The sequence below is a fragment of the Sus scrofa genome, chromosome 1 (genome assembly GCF_000003025.6).
Source record: "Sus scrofa isolate TJ Tabasco breed Duroc chromosome 1, Sscrofa11.1, whole genome shotgun sequence".
NCBI lineage: Eukaryota > Metazoa > Chordata > Mammalia > Artiodactyla > Suidae > Sus > Sus scrofa.
The window spans coordinates 273,975,313-273,998,291 of NC_010443.5; the positions used below are offsets into that span (position 1 = coordinate 273,975,313).

The 22,979-nt window shown below is 62.9% G+C and overlaps 1 protein-coding gene across 1 annotated transcript in view; it reads left to right on the top strand.

The window, feature by feature from the left end:
- Positions 1-22,979, top strand: part of COL5A1 (collagen, type V, alpha 1) — a 149,046-nt gene that overhangs the window by 41,094 nt on the left and 84,973 nt on the right. The window contains 3 exon segments of the mRNA NM_001014971.1: positions 2,751-2,964; positions 4,246-4,408; positions 22,559-22,690. Of these exon segments, the coding sequence (NP_001014971.1) occupies positions 2,751-2,964; positions 4,246-4,408; positions 22,559-22,690 (509 nt within the window).

Below are 22,979 nucleotides of genomic sequence, written 5' to 3' on the forward strand. Positions count from 1 at the left end.
CCCGCCGTGTGGGGGTAGGGCATCAAGTCGAGCCCAGAAGATGCCATCATGGACCCTCCTTGAATGCAGGAAGCACACGTGGCCCCTGAGGCTGCCCGGGCCCCTGGTGGAGCCTGTGGCCATCACGCAGGGCCGAGCCTCCGCTCTGGAGACATCCAGACAAGGCAGCCTCCTTGGGGTCCCCCAGCTCCTCCTCTGTCTTGTGCCCAGGACTGGGGCCCTCTCCCCATTGTGTCCCCCTCTAGTAACCCCGGGGCCGCCGAGACTCCCTTCCTGCTCAGGACTTGCAGCAGGGGGCTGGGCCGAATGATGTCCTCCGGCCCCCCTCCCGGGCTGGGGGAAGGCTCCAGAGTCAGCCTCCCTCCAGCAACGCATCCTGTCCAGTGAGTCAGGTGCACGTATGAAACTCCCACTGTGCACCTCGGGGCCTCGGGGCCTCAGCCCACGTGGAAAGCAAATAACCAAAGGAAGTCACTGGGCCTCTGGGGAGCCCAGCTCTCAGTCCGACTTTTCTCAGAGCAGCAGGTGCGTTTCTCCCAGCCGAGGTAGATTACGGAGCGTGCCGGCTCCCGGCTCCCGCCACCACCAGAATGGACCGTCTCGAAAGTGACGGTAAATCCACTGATTCTGCCCGGAGAGAGAGAATGGCACACAGACTTACCCTTTCAGGTTATCTGTGCTGAGAACACCTGCTACCGTGGAGATTCAAAAATCGGGAAGCACATCTTACTGAGCTGGGAGGGAGAGGTTTCGTTTGCGGCCCTGGACGGTCCCCCACTCCCCAGCCTCTCACTATCTGAGACAAGGGGGTCCCTGGACGTGGCGTGGAGTCATCACCGGACAGGGACAGGAGGCGGGCGACCCTGTGAGACGAGAGCAAGGGCCTCAGGTCGTGGTTGTCGTGTGTCTCAGACCCGAGATGCTTGGGGTCAAACACCACCCTGGGCCCCTCGGTGCCCACTCGCCCCCAGGGCCCCAAGGGTCCTCCTCGGCCTGGCTGGGGGCTCCCGCGGGGCCTGCATGGGCAGGTCCCCCCATGTCCCACGTCTGGAGGACAGCAGTGGCCTGAACAGACCCCTTTCCAAGTGGTTTCCCATCGGGGGAAGGGCAGCCTGAGCCGGTTCCGCAGTGAAGGTGGCCTTTCCTCAGGTGACCGCACCTGCCACCTCCACCTGCCCCTTGGAGCTGTCCCCCTGCTCCGGGAGTGAGGCATCCAGCTGGGCCCCTGCGGGGAGAGCCGGGCCCCTGTGCTGAGCGTAGACCCCAGCTTCCCGCTCCGTCATGCACGCCTGACCCTGGGCTGCGAGCCTGGGCCTTTCCCGATCCACACCCTTGCCAGAGCTTTGGGGCCCGTGGGGTGGGTTTTTCACCCGCCTCCCGACACGGCCTTGAGAGCACACACAGCCCTCTGTTGGCTGTCGGGGTTTAGTTTCTCTGCCCGAAGCGCCTGTGGCGCCTGTTGGCCTCACCCTAGAGACCCTTCTGCCCAGGGCCCTCTTCTCCTCCACTTTGGGCCTCGGGCATCCTGTTTCCCTGGCAGGGCACAGTGACCAGAAGCAGAGGGCCGCGGCCCTGCAGTGGGGCGGTCCTGTCAGCAGAGGGCGCCTGCGGACAGCCTCCCAGCTAGACAGGCACGAACCCCCAGCTCTCCACCCCGGCCATCTGGTTGACCTTGTTATAGTTCTAGGAGGGGTGGGTCTGGTGATGGGCTCTGTCCTTACCCAGGAGGGTCGGCTGGGCTCCAGCCCTGCAGCACGCCGAGCGTGAGGCATGTCCAGCCCCAGGGCCTCGTCCTTCCCCTGTCCCGTGTCCCCACGGACGCCCCTCTGGGTCCGCTCCCTCTGCCTGGTTCTGAGATGCACGCGGACGGGCTGAATTTCCTGGTTGTGCATCGAGTAGCTCAGCTCTCAGTCAGCCCCCGGCCCTCGTTCTCAGCAGAAATGCAAACTGCACACAGAGGGAACCGCTGACTCCAGCCCCAGGATTGACGGGAGGAGGGGGCCGAGACCGCCTGTCCCCGCCACGGCCACGGGGCACGAAAGGTGTGCATGTATAGAGTCCCGGAGCGAGCGGAGCAGGTCTTATGCCCTCCGCAGGGCCAGCGTGGGTCTGGCTTGTCATGAGCTCATGTTGGTTCTGGCCTGTTTGGTAAGGAACCCTCCCTCCTACCAACACACCAGGGTTTGGCTTTTCTTTTTAAATTTGAAGTCTTTCGATGTATTCTACTTTTTCTCTGCTTTGTGCAGCAACCACGAAATGTCACAAAGTTCAATTCTAGTCACGAGCCTCTGCCTTTCTTCCCCTCTTCCCTCTCTGCACCCTCCCTCCACTGGGTGCTGGATGAGACACACTCTGCAAGGCACAGCTTTAGGCCCTGCAGAGGGTACAAAGATGCATCTGAACAGCCCCTTCCCACAGGAAGCTCACATTCTAGAAGGTTCTAAGAGGGATTTCTGCATAGATGTATTGAGGTGTGGGGACTGAAAAGATGGCATTGGAGGCTCACAGTCAGAAGGACCAATCAGGTTTGCATTTGAACGGAGCCTCCTCCAAGGGGGTAGGTAGGTTTGGCCATCTGGTGATGGGGAAAGGCTTCAGGAACAGTTTGATCAAGGGGCAGATGGGCAGCAAATGGCTGTGCACCGCCACACACAGCAAAGTCTCCCAGGTCCCTGGGCTGGTTTGTTTGGCTCTCTTCGCAGCTGGGGGCTTCCCGACTACCTTCTTATCTCTCCTGTCCTCTTTTCCAGCATCTGCGTTCCCCGAAGACTTCTCCATTCTAACCACTGTGAAAGCCAAGAAAGGCAGCCAGGCCTTCCTGGTCTCCATCTACAATGAGCAGGGCATCCAGCAGATCGGCCTGGAGATGGGCCGCTCCCCGGTCTTCCTCTACGAGGACCACACCGGGAAACCGGGGCCAGAGGACTACCCGCTCTTCAGAGGCATCAACCTCTCAGATGGCAAGTGAGTGGCACCACTCAGCAACACCCCCCCCCCCGGCGGGAGGGTCGGGACAGGCCACCCAACGCTCCCTGCCTCAACTGGGGACATTATGGCGGGATGTGCTTTGTAGCAGGATGGTGCCGACCTGCCCAGCGGTGAGCCGCAGGCGGAGAGAGCACTGGGCTTGGAGTCCTGGGGGCTGGGTCTTGGGCTGGGGGCTGGAGCCTTTCGTCTCCCCAGGCCCCCACAAGCCCTTTGTGAAATGCCCTGAACTGTATTAGATGCTGGCAGCTTCGTAGCCAAAGGGACATGGGAAATTGTACCCAACTTGTCCCAGGAAGGATTTAGGATAGCCTTAAAGATAAGACACGGAGGAGTTCCCACTGTGGTTTGGGGGCTTCAAAATTCACCTGTAGTGGCTCAGGTTGCTGCAGAGATGTGGGTTTGATCCCTGGCCTGGTGCAATGGGTTAAAGGATCCCGAGTTGCTGCAGTGGCTTGGATTCCATCTCTGGCCTGGGAACTTCCCTATGCTTTCAATGTGGCCATAAAAACAAAAATAAGGGAGTTCCCACTGTAGTGCAGCGGAAACAAATCCAGCTAGTATCCATGAGGACGCAGGTTCGATCCCCAACCTTGCTCAGTGGGTCGGGGATCCAGTGTCGCCACGAACAGTGGTGTAGGTCGCAGATGTGGCTTGGATCCCGCATTGCTGTGACTGTGGTATAGACCGGCAGCTGCAGCTCTGATTTGACCCCTTGCCTGGGGACCTCCAGATGCCGCAGGTGGAGCCCTAAAAAGCAAAAGCAAAGAAAAAAGGTAAAAAAAACAAATAGAAACCAAAAAAACCTCTCCAAAGTCAAGTCTTTTCAGAATTCTCGACTGGGGCCTCCTGAAGCCTGGCCGTCTGAAATTGCCCCTTTTGGGGCTGACACGTCTGAGGCCACGTGCCGGGGCTTTGAAGACCTCAGGGCGGGATTCCTGTGTCTCTCCCCGAGCGGCATCTGTATCTCTCGGGCTCCCTGTCTCCCGCCGGCCTTCTCTGGCAGCCTTTGCCGTTGGGGGTTGAGACGGCCCCAGGGACGCGCCCCGCAGGCTCCCTGCCCTTGACCCCCTGACCCGCCCACTCCCGTCTCGGGGCTGCACTCGGGGCGGGACGGCTGTCCTCGTCCCAGAGATGAGACCCCGGGGCCTAGGAGCAGCAGGTCTCGCGTGGCCCTGGGCGTGGCCCTGCGCCCCAGCCTGTCTGACCACCAGCACTCGTGAGCCCCCTTCACCCGCCCGGGCTGTCCGTTCTCTGCAGGTGGCACAGAGTCGCGCTCAGCGTCCACAAGAAGAACGTCACCTTGATCCTGGACTGCAAGAAGAAGACCACCAAGTTCCTGGACCGCAGCGACCACCCCATCATTGACGTCAACGGCATCATTGTGTTCGGCACGCGGATTCTGGACGAGGAGGTCTTCGAGGTGAGCAGGACGGGCCGGCGGTCCCGCAGCCCGGACACGCAGCCTGGCCGCGGTCCGCAGGGCTGGCCTCGCCTTGGTGACCTGGGGCCGGCGGTGTCGACTGGCCTGATGCTGTCTTGGGGACAGCAGGAGGGAGGGGCCGCGTGCTGGTCACGCCGCTTCTGTTCGACAGTCGGGGATGTCTGTCCCTGGACGCGGGCATGCGATGGCACGCGCCTTTGGGCTTTGATGGCACGTGCGGAAAAGGAAGTCTCACTTCTCTCCAGGGTCCTCCCGGGCCTCGTGCGTGACCACGAGACGCTCAGGGGCAGCTGAGGGCCACACTCCCTGCTTTCTCGTGTGCTGATTCCCAGCCTCGTGCAGGTTGCTCTGACGTTTCTAAGCCTCAGGGCCTCCATCTGCCAAACGGGATCCCGAGGAGCTCCCTGGTGGTGCCGCGGGTTAAGGATCTGGCGTTGTCACTGCGGTGGCTCGGGTTCGCTCCCTGGCCCAGGAGCCTCTGATGACGCGGACATAGCCCAAAAAAGGGATCATGAAAGCAGGTCTTTCGCAGACGGTGGTGGGAATTCCGCGAGGTTGAATGCATGTGCAGTAAAGCACCCCGGCTCCTCATGGCAGGCGCTTGACACCTGCCAGTTCTGCCACTCACCCAGCACCAGAGCAGGAGGGACGGTGGGCCAGAGCCGTCGGGCGGATGAGGCTCGGCAGGGAAGGAGCAGAACAGCCACCTCTACGTGGAAGTGGGGTGGGGAACCAACCCGTGCGTGAAGGTGGGTTTGCGGGTCCTGCGAACAGGCGTCCAGGACGGCTGCAGCCTGGGGCCAGCAGGGCGGGCCGTGCACCCAGATCCGGTTGGCATTGCCAAACTCGAGGAGTTATATAGCCCCCCGCCTCGCCCCCAGCCACCCCGAGCCTGCCCCTGACCAGACCTGTGCAGATATCCTGACGAAGCGCAGAGTGGCCTGGCCGTTGCGGCCAGGCCTGGGCAGCTCTGCGGCTCTTCCCCGGAGCTGGTGTCAAAAGCTTGGGGGTTGCACAGACTGGGATGGAGGGGTTGGGTCTTTGCTGTGTAGACTTTTTGCTGGAGGGAGGGTCGGGGGAAAACCACTGACGTTGGTGAGCTTTAGGATTTATTTCTAGAACGTGGGTGAGGAGTTCCCGTTGTGGTTCAGTGGACACGAATCCAACTAGTATCCATGAGGACGTGGGTTTGATCCCTGACCTTGCTCAGTGGGTTAAGGATCTGGTGTTGCCGTGAGCTGTGGTGTAGGTCGCAGACATGGCTTGGATCTGGTGTTGCTGTGGCTGTGGCTGTGGCGTAGACCGACCCCTAGCCTGGGAACCTCCACATGCCGCGGGTACAGCCCTAAAAAGACAAAAAAAAAAAGTGGGTGTCTGTACCATTACCTCGAGAGATGTCAGGGCCCACCTGGGCTCACCTGTGAAGCGCTCGGCTCGGGTACCTGCTCGGTGACCTGGAGCCCGGGTTGTGGTCACCGCCCCTTCTTCTGTGGCCCGAGGTCTGGATGTGGCCGTGCGCCGGGGCTGGGGTTCGAGGACCGGGAGGTAGCTTTTCTGAGCCACATCATTCTAGTGTCTAAGGTGTGTCCTTTATTGTAAAGATACAGGAAAAATCTTTCTCTAGTGGAAACAAATTCGGATCCGAAACCAAATTCTTCCTTGATTTCCTGAGCCAGAAGTGCTTTTTCCCCACGAGCACACATCTGGAGCACCGCCGCTGGCGGGAAACACGAGGACAGGCAGGGCTGGGTTCGAATCCCAGCTCCACCGTTGCCAGGCGGCGAGATGGCGGGTGACGGCCCAGCCTCTGTGTGATGCTGTGTGGGTGAGGTGTGTTCGAGAACCCAGGCCTATGAGTGGCCCACAGCGAGCACCCCGTGGGTGTGACCCACGTGGAGGACTGGAGAAAGAAAACCGTTTATAATTTCCTTTTCTCTTCTCTTCTCTTTTTTCCCCTCTTTTATGGCCACACCTGCAGCATCTGGAAGTTCCCAGGCCAGGGGTCGAACTGGAGCGGCAGCTGCGGCCTACGCCCCAGCCGCAGTGGGAACTCCCCGTTTATAATTCTTGGAAAGGAACGTCTCGAATCGGGTGTCCCCTCTGCTTGTCTCTCCGTCGACAAGGCAGGTCTGCTCTGCAGCCTGACGCCGGCAGGCTTTTGATGGAGCCACAGCTCAGGAATATGTTCTGAGTCCCGGGAGCCTCCTGGTCGTGGTGTTCGCTTTGAGCTGGAGTGGCTGCCAGGCGCCAGAGATTTTTGTAGACCGCAAGGCCATGTTCTGAAGGAAGCGATTCTCCAGCCCCCAGCACCTCCTTGGCTGTGGGTGGCGTCTCCTTTGGAAAATGTGACGCATCCTTCCTAATGTGACCCGGGAGGCGGGGCTGCCTTTGGGGCGCGGGAGCATCCGTTTTTGCTTTTTCTCCGGGATAACGTGGGGTGGGTCGTCCTCACGGTCCCGGCTGCCCCTTGTCTCTTGGTGGGTGAAACAGAGTGTTTTATTTCTTTTGAAAGAAACGTGATTTAGCGCTTAACGTTCCAGCAGATCCCATAGAACAAGGCTCGCGGTTTTAACCACCCTGGTTTCTAGAGCAGCCTCTTTAACAGGCGGGGCCGGCCCTGGGGCAAAGGATTTCCCGGCAGCCGCATTCTTCCCCTGGAAGGGTGACTTCCCTCATTAAAAGCCAATTTGTCCCGAAGCTCTGCGCACTTGGGGCCCTGGGAGGATGCTGGGTACTTTGGTGGGAGGCCAAGCTGCCGCGGGCACACGCTGTTTCGTGATTCGTGCTGTTTTCAAACAGCAGTGTAGCCAACTCTAGAGAGGCTGTTGGGGCCCTGGGGTTTTTCCTGGGGTGCACGTGGCCCCACAGAGGTCCCCTTCGTCCAAAGCAGATGGGGACCGTCAGAGCTGAGATCATGGCACCGTCCCTGCCGCGTGTCGCCGGTTCTCGGCAGACCGCACGGCGCCCGGGCTCCCCGGTGCAGATGCCAGCCTGGGTGTATGGCTGGGGCAGGTGTTGGCGCCCCGGCTCCCTCAGCCTCCCAGGCCCGGGTATGAACCTGGCTCTGATGGGACCGCCCTGCCCTGCGGGGACACTGGAGTCCGCTCCTTCTAAAGCCACCCAGGGAGGGAGCGGGGTGCATGGCGAGGTCTCCCCAGCTCTCCTGCTCTTCCTCTCCCGCCGATGGCCTGAAGCCCACGCTGGCCCACCCCAAGCCGTGTCCCCATCTGTGAAATGGGCACAACAGGGCTGAAGCTGTGGGTCGTGGGGGGGCCGGATGGGATCCGCGTAAAGTGCCTGCGCCAGAAGGGCCACAGAGCACCCCGCTGAGCAGACAGACCCCTGGCAGTCAGAGCGAGTGGCCCGTTGTCAGCATCAAGCATGGTCTGGGCTGTGACCGAGGTGTGCTCCCCTGCAGTGGCCCAGGCTCACGAGCTGTCCCTTAGCTCTGCTTTGCCAGACTCACCTGCAGCTTAGGTGCTGGACTCTGGCTTCGAGACAAGTGTGCAGAATGGAGCTGCCCCGGCTGGCAGCCCTCCTCCTGTGCCCAGAGGGCGGCTCCCCGGCTGGCCCTGCCGCCTGCTCGCCGTTGTCTTGGTTCCCCAGGGGCTGGTGGCGCTGTCCTTGTCCCTGGGCAGAGCCCCCAGGGTGCCATGCTGCGCTCTGCAAGGTGCTCCAGCCGGCTCCCAGGTCACCACTGAGCCACCCACCTTGCTGACCTGGCCAAGCCCCCATCCTTGCCTGTCTGTCCTCAGGCGGGGCGTGTGCCCGGAGGGGCTGCCTGGGGTGGGGGTGGAGGCATCCAAGGCGCACATCCTGTTGCTTCTCCTGGGCTGTGCCCTGGGGTCAGTGAGCAGCCGGAGGTCCCGGGGCTTCATCCCACTTCCCGGGGGCCCATGGTGGTGGTGGGGGGGGGGCTAGGGGCTATGCTTCAGACCCCTCCTTCCTGCGGGCTTCCCTGTGCAGGAAAAAGTCTTGTTTTCACCCCGGGCTTAGGAGCAAGCTCTGTGTTTTCGGAAACAGACGAGACTGCCAGGAGTGCGTCTGGCAGGAGGTGGGATGTGGCTGTTTTTCTTCAGTGGCAAAGCTGGGTGGGAAGCGGGGCAGGGCTGCCAGCAGGGCCCCGTGACCACACGCCGCCTGCGGGCTCTGCTCTCCCTAAACTGAGGTTTCTGCACCAGAGGGGTCAGGTGGTCTGCTGACGGTCAGCCAGCACAAGGGCAGCCCGGTGGGGTCGGTCCCCAGATCTGCTTGTCCGATGTCACAGTGGAGGGGCAGGTGTGACGGTCACAGCAGCACGCACATCTCTCTCTCACTTGACCAAGGAAACCAGACTGTCCCCAGCCAGGAGCCTTCCGTCTTGGAGGCCCCGACGGTGCTGGCGGTGCCCAGCCTTGCTCCAGGCTGCTCTGTTCCTGTCACCCTGCACTGGCCCCCGAGGACACTGGAGGGCCCTGGCCTGTGGGGTCCGTGAGGCCCCGGAACCTTCCAGGGAGAGCCAGCACAAGCTGCTTGCAGGGGCGGCGGCTGCTAGAGCTGCCCTTCCCTGTGTGGCCGTGCCCCCTTGGCCTGCCAGCACCCTGAGGCTCATGTGCAGGCCTGGGGACCCCGGTTCCGGATGGAGGGGTCTGCAGGGTGGGGCTGGGGCGGGTCAGAGCCTGGGCCGGTGAGGGGGGCCTGTGCAGGGGGAGATCGGGCCCCCGGGGCGGGGGGTGGGGGCGCAGTGAGTTCCTTCTGGGCCAGGAGCTGAATCTGCTTTTAAGCTGTTGAATGTTTCAAGGGGCAACGAGACAAACAGAGTAGAAACTGGAGCTCTCTCTGCACAGTCCCCGGGCGCCAGCAGGAAGGAACGCACCGCATTCAAGGGACAGCCCTGCCGTCTGGCGGCTCTCCGCCGCCGTTTGGAAGGGACCCAGGGCTTTACCTAATCCTGACTCCCTTTTTCCAGGGGCCTGGCTTTTCCACTGACATGGTCTTTCTTGGAATTTAGTTTTCCCGGCGCAGGAACTGGGCCTTGGCTGAGGCGGCGCTTTTTCCCAGAGACCCATGGAGACGGCCTGGGATGCCTCTGACCTGACTTCGCCATGGGGAGGGTGCCTGAGGTCAAGGTCTTGACGGAGAGGGAGCAGTGAGTTGGCGTCAGAGGTCAAGGTGTGACCTCTGACCCTGGACCCCTCAGGAACATCCTGGCACCTGGCCCCTGGCCCAGGGCCCCCTGGGGTCGGGACACCGGTCTTGTGGCTCCAGAGGGGACAGACGTGCACCTGTGACGAGGGGTGTGGTGACGGGTGAGCTGCAGGGCCAGGTACCTTGAGGCCTCCTGTGCCCCTTGACATGCGGGGACCATCTGCTGGAGAAAGCGTTTCCCCGCGGGTGTGGACGAGCCCGGCCCCGCCGCGTCTGCGTGCCCTGCATTTGCATTCAACGGCCTTTCTGTGCGCCTCCCCGCGGCTCTGTCAGGTTGACCCTACTGTCTCTCCAGAGGGGCCACAGACCCTTCTAGATGGCTCTAGTCCCCTCTAGAAGGCGGTGCATTTGCAGGGTGGCGGGGCCAGTCGGGGTTCACCATTTGGGCAAGGTGGATTAGCGGGGGGGCGCGTCTGCCGGCGGTGTCTCTGCGCCCCCAGCCCCACTGTTGATGGCATTCACAGCCCAGGGTCCCCTCCCTGGGTGTCCAGGCGTTTTTCCAGTTGGTGTTGCTGGGGAGACCCGTCAGGGCGCAGGAGGAGCCGGACTCTGGCGCTGGACCAGGTGGGAACCTTGGCCCCATCCAGTACACGGGCCAGCGGGTTCAAGATTGCTGCTGAGTCCAGACCAGCTGCATGCATGACCCCCCGTGTTCTCAGAGAGCCAGGTTCAGGGCAGACCGTCAGAGACCCCAACAGATGCTCCACACACCTGTCAGCGGCCACCTTCCTGCCCGTGTCTCTGCCAGAGCCGAAGGGGTGGCGTTCCTTTCCAGGGCCACCACGAGGTGGCTGTGCGGTGGTTCCGAGAGCCAGGCCCAGGCTGGTGTGGCCGCGCGCCCATCCCTGCGACTCCCAGTGGAGAGCCTGGCACACAGAGCAACAGAGGAGGGACCAGGTCTGCCTGGCGCACTGTCACAGTCTAGGCCCAGGGACTCTGTGTTCAGATGCAGACGCAGAAGCTCCAGCGCTGACCTGGGTCTGAATTCCCGAGGAGCCACAGGAAGCCAGGCTTTCCTGCACAGATGGCAGGCCTGGCTGGAGAGTGTGGGCATGGCTGGGGGGCATGGGCGTGGACAGCCCAGCAGCAGGGCCTGGTTCCTCCAGCTCTGCTCCAAGACCCATGTCTACCCTGGTCCCAGCTCTCTCCTTAGCGTCTTTCCGTGCTTTGCCCAGGAGCACCTCCCGGGCAGGTCCGGCCATGTGGGAGGCAGACCCCTAGGGAGGCAGAGGAACCCAAGTGAGTCAAGGTCAGGACCGCCTCTGCCTCAGCCCCGCGGCCTTCACAGGGACCTTCCCGGACTCCTGGGAAGGAGGGGGAGCTGCAGTCTCCTTGTGTGATGGGTCCATGATTTGGTGGCTTAAAAAGACAGCCTATTGTTTCGCAGTTCTGGAGGCTGGAAGTTGGAAATCAAAGGGTCAGATGGACAGGGCAGAGCTCCCTCCAGGGGCCCCAGGGGAGGGTCCTTCCTGCCTCTTCCAGCTTGGAGGGCCGTGGGCAGGGCCAGCCCAGTAGCAGGTGGAATAAAGTGGCAGCAGGCAGAAGCCAGTGTGACCTCAGGTGGCCTGATGTGGCCGAGAGGTTTTTCCCGGGGAAGCAGAAGCCCAGGTGTCCCTGGCTTGTGGCCGCATCGGTGAGTCTCTGCTCCAACTTTGTGGCTTCTCCTCTTCTCCTGCATCTTTGTTCTGCGTGCATCTTATCAGGACATATGTTTGGGGTCTGGGGCCCATCTTAATCCAGGCTGATCTCATTTCAAGAACGGTCCCTTATTTTTATTTACTTATTTATTTATTTATTTATTTATTTATTTATTTTTTAGTCTTTTCAGGGCCACACCTGCAGCATGGAGAGGTTCCCAGGGTACGGGTTGAATCCGAGCTACAGCTCCCGGCCGACACCACAGCCGCAGCAACGCAGGACCTGAGCTGTGTCTGTGACCTACACCACAGCTCCTGGCAACGCCGGATCCTTAGCCCACTGAGCAAAGCCAGGGATTGAACCTGCAACCTCATGGATGCTAGTCAGATTCGTTTCCACTGAGCCACGATGGGAACTCTTTTTTTTTAATATTAAAGTCTAGTTAATTTCGAGTGTTGTGCCAATTTCTGCTGCACAGCAGGGTGACTCAGACGTATATACACATTCTTTTGTGTTCGCCTTTCCATTAAGGTCTCTCCCAGGAGACTGGGTAGAATTCCCCGTGCTGTACCGTAGGACCTCATTACGTATCGTTCTAAGCGGCATAGTTTGCATCTACTCCCCCCAAACTCCCCGTCCATCCCACTCCCTCCCCCTCGGCAACCCCGGGCCTGCTCTCCAAGTCTGTGCGTCTGTTTCTGTTTTGTAAATCATTCTATCTGCGAAGCCCCATTTCTAAATAAGGCCACGTCCCCAGGTTCCAGGGAGGAGGCCCGGCTCCTGCCATCGGGGTCTCTGTCCAGCCCGCTGCCAGGCCAGCGTGGAGAGAGGGGCTGATCTCCCGTTAACGCCTGCAGGGTGTGTGTGGCTAAGAAGAAGCCCGTCTCTGGGTGTGAATACTCGCTTGGTTTCCAGCCGAGGTTTTCTTGGGCTGCTGAGCTGTGTGTGCCCAAGGAAGTCAGGGTGAGCTCTCCCTGCCAGAGGGGCTGGCAGGGCAGCCCTATGTGGCTCCTGGCTTGAATGGGCAGCTGGCTGGCCAGAGGGGACAGTGGGCAGAGAGTTCGAGGTGTGTTTTTGTCTCCAGTGGGTGAGCCAGGGCCCGGACTCCTGCCTGGGGCGGATGGCCAGCAGCAGCCTGTGGGCTGGGACCCGTGAGCAGCCGGGCGTCTGGGAGGCTGGGACCCCTCGGCAGAGGCAGGGGGAGCAGGGTGGCCGTGGAGAAATCGCAGGTTCTCGTGTCAATGTCTGAGCCAAGGGGCTCGCCCCTGGAATCACCTGCTTGGGTGGGCACTGGGTCGGGGGAGCTGGCCGGGGTCGTGCCTGGTCCTTGTGAGCCAGCAGCCGGGGAGGGGCCGTCCCACCCTGGCCTGGCAAGGAGGGGTCCAGAGTGACCCCGAGGCGTCACACCCGCCCTGCTTCTGCGCATGCTCTGTGAGACCCGGCCCCCGAGGGCTGCGGGTCTATTCTGTGGAAACGGAGCGGCAGGCCCTTTGTCCCAGGCTGGACAGGCTGGCGCGGTGCTGGAGGCCGGCCACCGTGGGGTTTCTGATCTGTGGGTCCCCTTTGAGCATCGTGCCCGGTGATCCACAGGGGCGCCAGCGGAGGGGCCCCGAGGACGGGCTGGGTGGTGTCGGAGGAGGGTCGGGGCTGGTGGACGCAGAGTCCCTCCGTCTCAACTGTGGGGGCCGGGGGCGGGGTGGGAGGGAGGGGGAGTGGCCGAGGGGGACCCGTCCCCTGGAGGGCTTGGCGGTCATGCTGGTGCCTGGCCTTCGTTACCAAGGCCAGCGGTCACGGGCAGCCGGGGCCTCCACTTACCATCTGCAGGGCCCTGGGCAAGCCTGGGACTCAGCGTCCTCACCCAGAAGATGGGCCGCCGGGCTTGTGGGGAGAATGGCCGGCCACCGTGCCTGACAGTCCCCAGCGCAGGGTCCACAGCCCATCAGCCAGCACCGTCTGTCCTCAGAGAGGCTGGTCAAGGGCCCGGCGGCGGCTCATGCTTCTCCGGCCATCCCCGCCATGCGGGAGGGAGGCCGCTTTTGTGCTGGTTGTCGGGACAGTGACGGGTGCTGTTGCTGTTGCGGCCACGCTGTCCTGTTGATGGGTGATCCCGGAGTGGCGGGGAGAGGGCCTGAGTGCTGTAGGCTCGGCTGGGGCGGGGGCTGGACTGATCCTTATCTGCAGACCTTGTGCGTGGGCTGGACTGAGACCCCCTGAGCACAGAGCCTCCAGCAGGCAGGGAGGGCTCCCCAGGCCCACGGCCGGACCTCAGGCCCCTGGGAGGCCTCCTCCCACAGCCTTCAAGACGGGGGTGGGCTGACGCAGCTGTGGGTGCTCGGGGCTGGAGGGCCCGGGACCTGCTGACCGCTCGAGGACCGTCGTCAGAGCCTTTGATGGTTGCTGCCGAGTCTTGCTCTCTGAGGACGTGGAAAGGCGTCTGCTCATGTCTCTGTGCTGCTGGGATGGTCTGGAAGCCCTTAGCCTCGGGGAGGTCAGGCACGTGTGCGGCCACGCTGGCTGGTCTCCTCTGTCTGATGAGTACTCACAGAGCCGGGGAGGCCCTCACTGTCTTGGCTCTGCAGCCACGTGGGCAGCCTGGAGCCCAGAGAGGTAAAGCCACCTGCCCAGGGTCACACAGCAGGCAAGTTCAGGCCTGGATTTTGGGCTCAGCCTTGATAGCCGCTTCCCTGGATCAGCCTGGGCGGGGGCGCGCTGGGTCCCAGGTGTCAGACCTCTGTCCCTGTGCCTTTGAACAACTCCCCCCCCAGACAGACAGAGCCACTGCCTGGTGACTCCCTTCTCAGGGTGACCTTCTGGCCGGCCCGGTTCTTGGACCCTCCTGAGCTCCAAGGACTGAGCGTCCCCGGGAGTTTGGCACCCGGTCTCGCCCGGTCTGTCCCACGTCCGGCAGTGAGTGTGTGCGGCTGAGGTGGCCAGGGCTGGGGTGGGGACGGTCATGCGGGTGGCCTGTGGGGTCACGATGCCTCGGCGCTGGAAGTGAGGCTGGATCACGACGTGGAGTCCGCTCAGAACCCGGGAGCCGGCAGGACCTCTCAAATCCCGCCCCCCACTCCACCTGCCCTGCCCCCCCCACCCCGTCCGCCTGCCCCGCCCTCTGCGTGGAAGTGAGTCCCTCGGATGCCTGGACCCGGTCTGACGGTCCCAGACGTTGCCAAGGTGCTCTCTGGGTTGATGGAGGTGCGGAAAGGGGCCTCTCGGGCTGGGACCGTGTTGTAGAATCGAGGAAGTGAAATTCAATGCGGGTAAATGCGACTTTCTGCTTTGGGTCCAGAGCCGTCAAGCGGGGGATGCGGCTGTGAGGCGTCCCGAGAGGAGGTGCCGGTCCGCGCGGGCCAAGCTCGGTGGCCGTGGGTGTGATGTGGTGTCACAGGGCTATGCCGGGAACAGAGGCAGCATGATCAAGGGGCTGGACCGAGCCCGGTGAGGCTGAGCTAAGAGCTGGGGTGGGGGCTGCAGGAGGGACAGAGCAGGGCGGCGGTGAGGGGGGGGATGAGGTGGCGGCAGGGGGAGGAGCGTGCATGTGAGCCTGCAGCACCCTCTCCTCCCCCAGACCCCGCTCCGAGGCCAGCCCCTCCAGGATGCCTGCCTTGATTGCCCCAGGCCGAGGGAGCCGCTCGGCCACCTGAGCACTTCTCGGGGCTGCAGTGAAGCTGGAGATTTGAGGTCAGGGATGCTGACCTATTCTTCCTTGTGTCCATGGGCTCGAGGTGCTGAGGACCCTGGGTCAATGAATAATCCGACCCGCTGCCTTCGGAGGGAGCGGCGGAGGGGGCTGGGACGAAGGCGGTCATGGCGTCGGGGTGGCGGCGGTGATGGAGGTGGAGGTGGCAGTGATGGAGGTGGAGGCGGTGGCGGTTGCCACTTTGTCTAGGCCCCACCCCTCCGTGTGTCCGGCCCTCGGGCCGTCTGCACGCACAGCATCTAGTCCTGGGGACACTGCTGGTGGGTAGGTCTTTATCCTCTTTTGCAAATGCACACGGCAGGTGCGGGGGGGAGGTGGGCATGGCTGGAGAAACTAAGTAATGTGCTTAAGCCCCAGAGCTGGCCGGGGGGCATCCAGTGCCCAGGCCACCTGTGGTCACAGCTCACCCTGGGTTGTGCCCCTTCCTCTCTGGAGCCCGTCACTCCACGTGCGTCCCCATGCTGCATGGCCAGCCCCGCATCCACAGGCCTCTGCTCTGAAAATCCAGAGAGAAGGAAGGCTCGGCTTCACCCCTGTGCTGCCCAGTCCGGGCTGGTCACCTAAATGTCCAGAGTGAAACATCTGGGGCCACAGAGGTGACAGGGAAAGGAGTTGAGACGCCCTTTATAGAGTCGGGTGGGCCTCCGAGCCGGCCTGCCGCTGGCTCTGCTGCCTTTGGTCTGGGGATGAGGTGTCCACACTCCGAGGTCACCAAGCTGACCCTTTGGTCACTGGGGCCGGTTTCAGGGTCCGATGAGGCTGGGAGTTGACCACACCCCCCACACGCACCCCTGCCCTTGGCCCCTTCGTAGAGACTCAGGTGTGGCCCCAGCCTGCATCAGCGCAGGGGTGAGGAGACTCGACTCTAGACACCTTGGGGCCGCCCCCTGCGGGTGGCACAGGTGAGAACTGGACTGGGCCGGGTGGCGGCCACGTGGCAGGGGCGGGGTCACAGGCTGGACCAGTGAGACCGACCTGGGGGCCCGGCAGGAAGTGGTTTCCAACCGCGTGGCACTATTTCTTGAACACGCACTCATGTGAAAGGTGTGAAAGGCTCTCCCACTCCAGGGCACCTGAAAACCAGGAGAGGATGGTTTAGACCCTCTGGCTCGGCGTCCTTCCTTTTCCATGTGCGACTCGGGATGACAGATAGCACAGCGAGCGGTCAGGTGGGCTTGACAGGAAGAGGGGGTTCGCAAGTCTGCTGGACGTCAAGAAGGTGGCTTGTGCGACCCCCTGCCCTGGGTACCCCCCTCCAAGTCCTGTTTGTCAGCCCCCACCAGGCTCCCCCGGGGAGGAAAGCCTGTCGGGTGGACCGTGACTGCGTGTGCAAGTCCCCGCTGCTCCGTGCATGCGTGTGCCCTTCTGTGTCACTTGGGAGATGCGGTGGTGACACAGCTCCTGTTCACCGACGCCGGGCAGGTGACCCCTCCTGCAGCCCCAAGGTTGCTCCTGCTCCCCCCCCCCCACCCCAGCCATTGTTCAGACCAGGAGACGTTTTGGGGACATGCTCAGGTTCCTCGGGTGGGAGGGACACGCAGGTGTGCGGGTCCTGCCTTCCTCTGGGTCCCTGATGTCCGAGCTGGGGGCCCCTGCTGCCCCCTGAGCCTCAGGCCAGGAAGCCACGTGGCCAGGGACTGAGATGGCCTCGCACGGGGCAGATTTGTGGCCAGAGCCACCAGCGGCAGGAAGGCCGATGCTTTTCCCCTCTTGTTGCTGCTCCCGCAGCCTCGACAAGAAGCATCCATTTTCCTCCAAAGACTGGTGCATCTAAAATTAGCAGCAGAGTCCACAGGAGAAGCCAGGTGGGGGCCCTTTGCAGCCGTTCAGGTTGGATAAGGAGGGGCCCTGGGGTGGGGCGTTACCATGGGGCTGGCTTCCCCCAGGGACCTGTGGCTTTTTGTTGCAAAGGAGGAAGGGGGGAGAGAGAGGAGAGAGAGCCTGGGGCGTGATCAGCGGGGGTGGCAGGGATCACAAACCCCTCAGGCTGAGCCAGAGCCTTCCTCTTCTGGGCAGAGACCTTTTCCGCCTCCACAGCCCCCAGGGTTGCAAAGCTCTCCAACGAAAACTTTGCAATTTCCTCAGCTCGTAGTGGAAACGCAGCTTGGATAAAAGCTCATTATCGGAAAAGGCAGAACTGATTCCCTCACAAAATGCCTGGCTCAGCGAGGGCGGGCGACCCCTGTGCCCTGGCGTCCCAGGGGCTGTGGCCTTTTGCCCAGGCTGCCCCTGGCAGGAGGATGGACTGCCCATGGCCACCCTGGGCGTCAGGGCTGTGTAGGGAATCGAATGGCCGTGGTGACCGCGAGGCCGTGCAGAAGCTTCTAGGACCCCTGGAGAGCTTTCCTGGCCACGTGGGGTCAGAATAAGGAGGTAAAAGGCGAACCCGTGGGCAGCATCAGAGCGAGGGAGGCAGTCGAAGCTGCGGCGCCTGCGTCTCGGCAGGTGACTTGGGCCCCCAGGCGGGCTGTGCAAGCCCGAGTCCGGGCCTTGGTGTTTAGAGCTACACTGAGCGAGGCCTGGGATTGGAGATGGGGGCGCAGGTGGCCTGTTGGGCGGGGGCCTGGCCCATGGAGGGCTTCCTGGAGGAGGTGAGATGTCGTTTGTGGGAGCTGGAAGCATGTGCAGACACACCAGGAGGCTCTGGGCGGGAACCGCCTGTGGGGTAGAGACTTGGGACCCCCGCTCTGTGTCCTGGGAGAGTCACCCTGCCCCCCTGCTCCGCCCCGAGCCTCAGTCTGTGCATGTGTGAAATGGGGATGAGAGGGAGGCAAGGAGGGTCCAGCTCCCAGTGGAGAGCCGTGGGGAGGTGGGCTGGGGGGCGGGGGGCGAAAGGCAGAGGCTTGCTATGGGTAGTGCGCCTGGAGAGCCATCCCTTGGGGGCTGCGGGGGGAGGGGAGTGGCACCTGTGCCGTCAGCCCGGGACTTAGAGCTGCAGCTGAGGGAGGCGCCCGAGTCCCATCTCCCCCGTCCCTGGCCGGTGTCCCCTCCCCACATATCCCCCCCTCCCCGTATCTCCTCCACACCCTCTGCAGGTCAGCCGCCTGCTCTGGGCTGGGCTGCAAGTGACCTTGAGGACGGGGCTCGGGGGAGAGATGCTGGAAGGGCAGGGCAGGCCTGCGGCCGTCGGAGCTCCCCACAGGCGGGGCCCCCACTGCTCTGGGCTCTGCCGGCAACGAGGGGGGAGCCAGCGTGAGAAGGGGTCCCTTCCGGGGGGCAACCATCGCACTCAGGTCACGGCGGGGATCTGGTTGGTTGGGGGAGAGGGACGGCACAGCTGGGGACACTCTGTGAGGGCTCTGGCCATGGAGGATGAGGGGGCCCGCAGGCCCAGGTCACGTGCGAGGTCACAGGGCCGCCATGGGGCGGGGTCGAGGAGGTACAAGTGGGACCTTCTTGGTTCTGGAAAGCTCTTTGCCTCGGCTTTCCTGACTGTGAAATGGGGGTTGTGGTGAGGCTCAGGAGAGATGCCCGGGGGATGTCCAGCAGTGGCCAGGGGCACGATGAACCCCGGTCACGATGTCACAGTCCCCTGTACTCAGAGGCCTGGAGCTGACCCTCCGCTGAGCCCTGGCGGCCCCACCCCTGTGGACCTCAGATTCTAGTCTGTAAAATGAGACGATTTTCCTACATCCGGGATTTCGACTTTCTAAGAAAACCCTGTAAACCCTTCTGAACTGATCTATGCGGCAGCCTGATGTGTAAAGCCTGCTAGAGGCTCAGGCCGCCCTGGGGATGGGAGCCCTTTTGGGAAGCGCCGGCCAGGCTCAGGTCCCAGGTCCCCGTGTCCCGAGGGAGCCCTGACAGGTAGGAGGCCTGGGAGGCAGGACGCCAGGCGGTCCCAGGAGGCCGGCGCAGGCAGCGCTTCCCCGCCACTCCCCGGGCTCTGTGGGGCCGGGGCCGTCCCCGGCATCTCCCCCCAGCATGTCCCCCAAGCAGCTGCTGTGAAGGCTCCGCCAGGGGAGGGCTCCGTGGTGGGTCCAGAGTTTGGCACTTGGTTTCACATCAAACGAGCGTCGTGAAAATGCTCTCCAAACACGGCCACAAAGTTGCGGTCACGGTGTCACTTTGGAGAGGCAGCCTGCACCCGCTTAGGCAGCGGGGGGCTCGTGTCCCCATGTCGCCGGGCGGTGGCTGCCGGAAGCCCCGGTGGAGAAGGATGCTCAGGCTGCCTCTGGTCTCAACAAGGCCAAGGACAGGGGGAGCCGAGGTCTCTGCGAGGGGCCCCCAGGTGTCGGCGGCCCCAGACTAAAACGCAGACTCGAGTAATTCAAGTTCTGGCTTCCCGCTCCCGCGCGATGGCACAGAGTCTTCTTTGATTTTCTGACCTTCTGGCCGAGCTCTCTGCCTGGCCCTCCCGAGGGTGGAGGAGGCTGATGGCCGGCGGCGCTGGGCAGGAGCCCACGTGCCCCCTTTGTTTCAGAGAGAAATCTGATTGGATGCTCCAGAAGGGACAGGACTTCCTGAGGCCACCCCGGCACGGAAGGAGGGGCGCTCTCCGGGTTGGGGGGGCTGCCTTGGACCCAGACACAAGGTCAGAGCTTGTCTGAGGACAGCGGGGCCGCTATGGGTCCTGGCTGCCCCTCTCGATGAGCAGACCTCCGGATCCCTTTGGGGCAGAGGGTCTGGGAGGCCTGGGGCAGGAGACAGGACTTTCCTCCGCCCTGATGCCTCGTGGTGGTTACGGCCCATGAAGGGCGTGGGTTTCGGGGACGCGGGCCCACTCTTAGTGGTGCCCCATGGCCTCCAGGACGGCCTGTGTCCCCAGGAACCATCCCACTGCGGTCAGAACCGTCGGCCAACAGCCTGAGGTGAGAGCCGTCGGAACCCCCTGCCTGAGTGGTCCTGCCTGGCCTTGCGCTGACCTAGTGCTCCCTGCCCATCCCAGGAGGGGCTGGGGTGGTTTCCTCGGCTCGTGCAAGGTGGCTCTGGCAGCTTTGTGCTGAGCCCCAGCTTCTCTGCCCAGTTCTCAGGGGGCTCGGCTGCTGGGGGAGGGGGGACAGCATCCTGCAGCCCCCCCCTGCCCTGCCTTCAGGAGATGGTTCCAAAGTGGCTCCTGGCTCCACACGGCCCTGTGGGTGCAGGAGAGCCAGCCCTCCTTCCAGAAGCCCGGAGACAGAGCCAGGGACACGCCTGTCACCCCAGGTCCTACCCCGAAGCTCCCGAAGGGCCACCTTGGGGTGTGAGCCCCCAGCCCCGGAGCGGGAAGAGGTCGTGGGGGGTGGCTGGAAGGAGCTCCGGAAGAGGGTTTCCGGGGAGCTGCCCACCTGCACCTCAGATTCTGCTTCCCCATGGTGGGTGGGGGACGGGAGACCCCTGCCCGCTGAGGGACCCGCCCACAGAACAAGTGGGCCTGTTTTGGGGTGTGCAGAGCCACTCAAGGATTTGGTGGGGAAAAGATTTTTAATGCGTCTGGGCCTTTGCAGGGGAGGGTGGACTGGAAATGAGGGCCTGCATGCGTGTGGGGCCCTCAACGGACCCGTGTCCACTGCTGCAGCCCGGGGGCGGCGGGGGCGGGGCGCGCAGGAGCCTGTGCTGGCATTCCAGAGTCTGGGTGCGTGGTGGGGACCCCTCTGCGCTGGCCTGGCCTGTTTGGGGCTCTGGCTGCCCTGGTCTTTAGCCTTGCTCGTTGCTTGCTGTGGAGCCGTGAGTGCCTGTCGTGCAGGGCCTGGCACTGGGCTGGGCACCCTGGGAGGCAGGGACCCAGAGATGCACCGGCCCCGTGTGCGACCTTGGGGACCTGGGCTTTCCATGGGGGGCAGGCCCTTTTCTGGACCCCCGATGAGTGTGCTGACTGCTCCAGGGTCACAGCTGCGCCCCCCCCGCCCCCGCAAAGACCCCAAGCCTCTTCTTCCTTCCAGTAAGTGCCTTTGGATAATGTATATTCAGATGTCAAGCTGCCAGCTTCACGGAGAAAATACTTTATTTGAATTGGATGGAATTTGAACTAGAAGCCATGTTGTTTAATGAAAACGTGTGGTTTTGATTCACTGTTCCCGTCATATGGTCCTTGTCTGCTGGAGAGTTTAAAACGTGGGCCAGGAGCCTCTGCCATCCCAAGGGAGAGAGAGAAGGAGAAGGACAGAGAGAGGAAGAGAGAGACAGAGAGAAAGTGATGGGGGCGGGGGAGTGTGTGGGTGGGCAGTGGTACCAGTCCAGGGAGGAGGGCACATCGTGATTTTGAGAGTGAAGCCTGTGGTCCGGGTGCTGGGCGGGGAGTGCCAAGGTCTGGGGCAGGTGGGGCCCCTCCTGCTCTGTTCTGTGACCCCCCCTCCCCACATGCCTGCTCCTCCCAGTAGCAGGAAGGTAGAGGGAGGGGCTGCACATGGAGCCCCCGCTGCAGGTGGAGTTGCGGTCGGAGATGCTGGCAGGAGGGCCCACCTGAGTGTGTTGCCCGAGGCAGAGCTGGGCGTGGGGGCTGCCCTCTTTAGAGCGAGGAGACGGGCTTCCCGAGGGAGCCCTCCCCGCCGCCCCCTGCTCATCATGGGGCTTTGCAGACCCTAGTCGGGGGGGGGGGGCACACGTTTTTGGACCCATATGCCCCCCAGGAATCAGGAAGGAATGAGGCTTTTCTGCTCCAGGGCTGGCACCCAGTTCGCCCCATCTCTGGGTCAGGTTTCCCACAGAGCTTCTGGGGAGCCAAGGAGGCCACGGGGGTCCCCTCCCCAGAGCTGTACTCGTGGTTGCACCTGTTCTCAGACCCTGGAGGCAATCCATGGACCTGTGCTAGTGACCCGGCGACACGTCCTGGCAGCCCTGCTGTGGTCCGGCGATGAGAGGCCACATCTGGCCCCTTCCTGGCCCCCCCCCTTCTGGCACAGCCCGGGGTTTGGCACAGAGAAGGGCCTCATGCACCTTCACCAAATGGCTGGCAGGGAGGGTGCAGCTTCCTTGCCTGAGCCTGTGGCTCTGGCTGAGTAGATGGGCACTGGGCTCTCACTCCATGCCTGGCTCTGCCCTTCAGGAGCAGCAGGTGCCTTTGACTGGATCCTGGCAGAGTGGGGGTGCAGGAGCGGGGGTGCAGTGGCCCTGGAGGGGGCATTGATGAGAACCTGATGAATGCAGCCTGGGAGTAATGGGGTCTAACCACAGGGGCACAAGGCAAGCCCAAGGTGTTGGGGAGGGCGTGGGCACCACCAGGTGGTGGTTCTTGGCCATGGCTGCATCCCCCCGTATGTGGCGCAGTGGCTTGCATTTAGTAGGTGCTCAGTACTTGCTGCTGAGTGAGTGGATGGGTGCATAGATGGATGAGTGGCTGGAAGGAAGGATGGGTGGATGGATGGATGAGTGGGTAGTGGGTGCATGGTGATACCTGCATGGATGGGTGGGTGGAGGAATGGATAGGTGGATGGATGGGTGAGTAGTGGGTGGCTGCTGGTACCTACATGGATGGATGGGTGGGTGGGTGGGTGGAGGAATAAGTGTGTGGGTGGGTGAAAAGACAAATGGATGGATGGGTGGGTGGCTTGCATGGCTTTTGAAGGCAGCAGCTCTCCTAGAGGAGGTCTGACCCCGAGGATAAGCCCTCAGAAGTCGGGAGGGTCCCTGGGTCCCCATGTGCGTCCCCTCTGTGCCACCTGTTCATGGCGTCCATCCTTTTCCAGGGGGACATCCAGCAGCTGCTCTTTGTCTCGGACCACCGGGCGGCTTACGATTACTGTGAGCACTACAGCCCTGACTGTGACACCGCCGTCCCCGACAAGCCCCAGTCGCAGGACCCCAACCCAGATGAATATGTGAGTCCTGCTGGGGGCCGCGGGCAGCCCCTCTGGGAGGGGGCGGCGTGGAGGGACACAGAAGCCGTGGGAGCCCCGTTTCAAGTGGGCTTACTGGCTGGGACAGTAATCGATCAAGGGCCAGGGTGGGATCCCTGCTCACTTTCTGCCGGGTCTCCCAGGGCAGATGTCACAAAGACGCAGGCTTTTCTTACCCTCAACACCTGGACGGGTGCCCTTGGGGGGTGTCGAGCTTGCCGGGCGGGGCGGGGGCGGGGGTGGCGGGCTCGGGGCTGTCCTCTGACCCCCA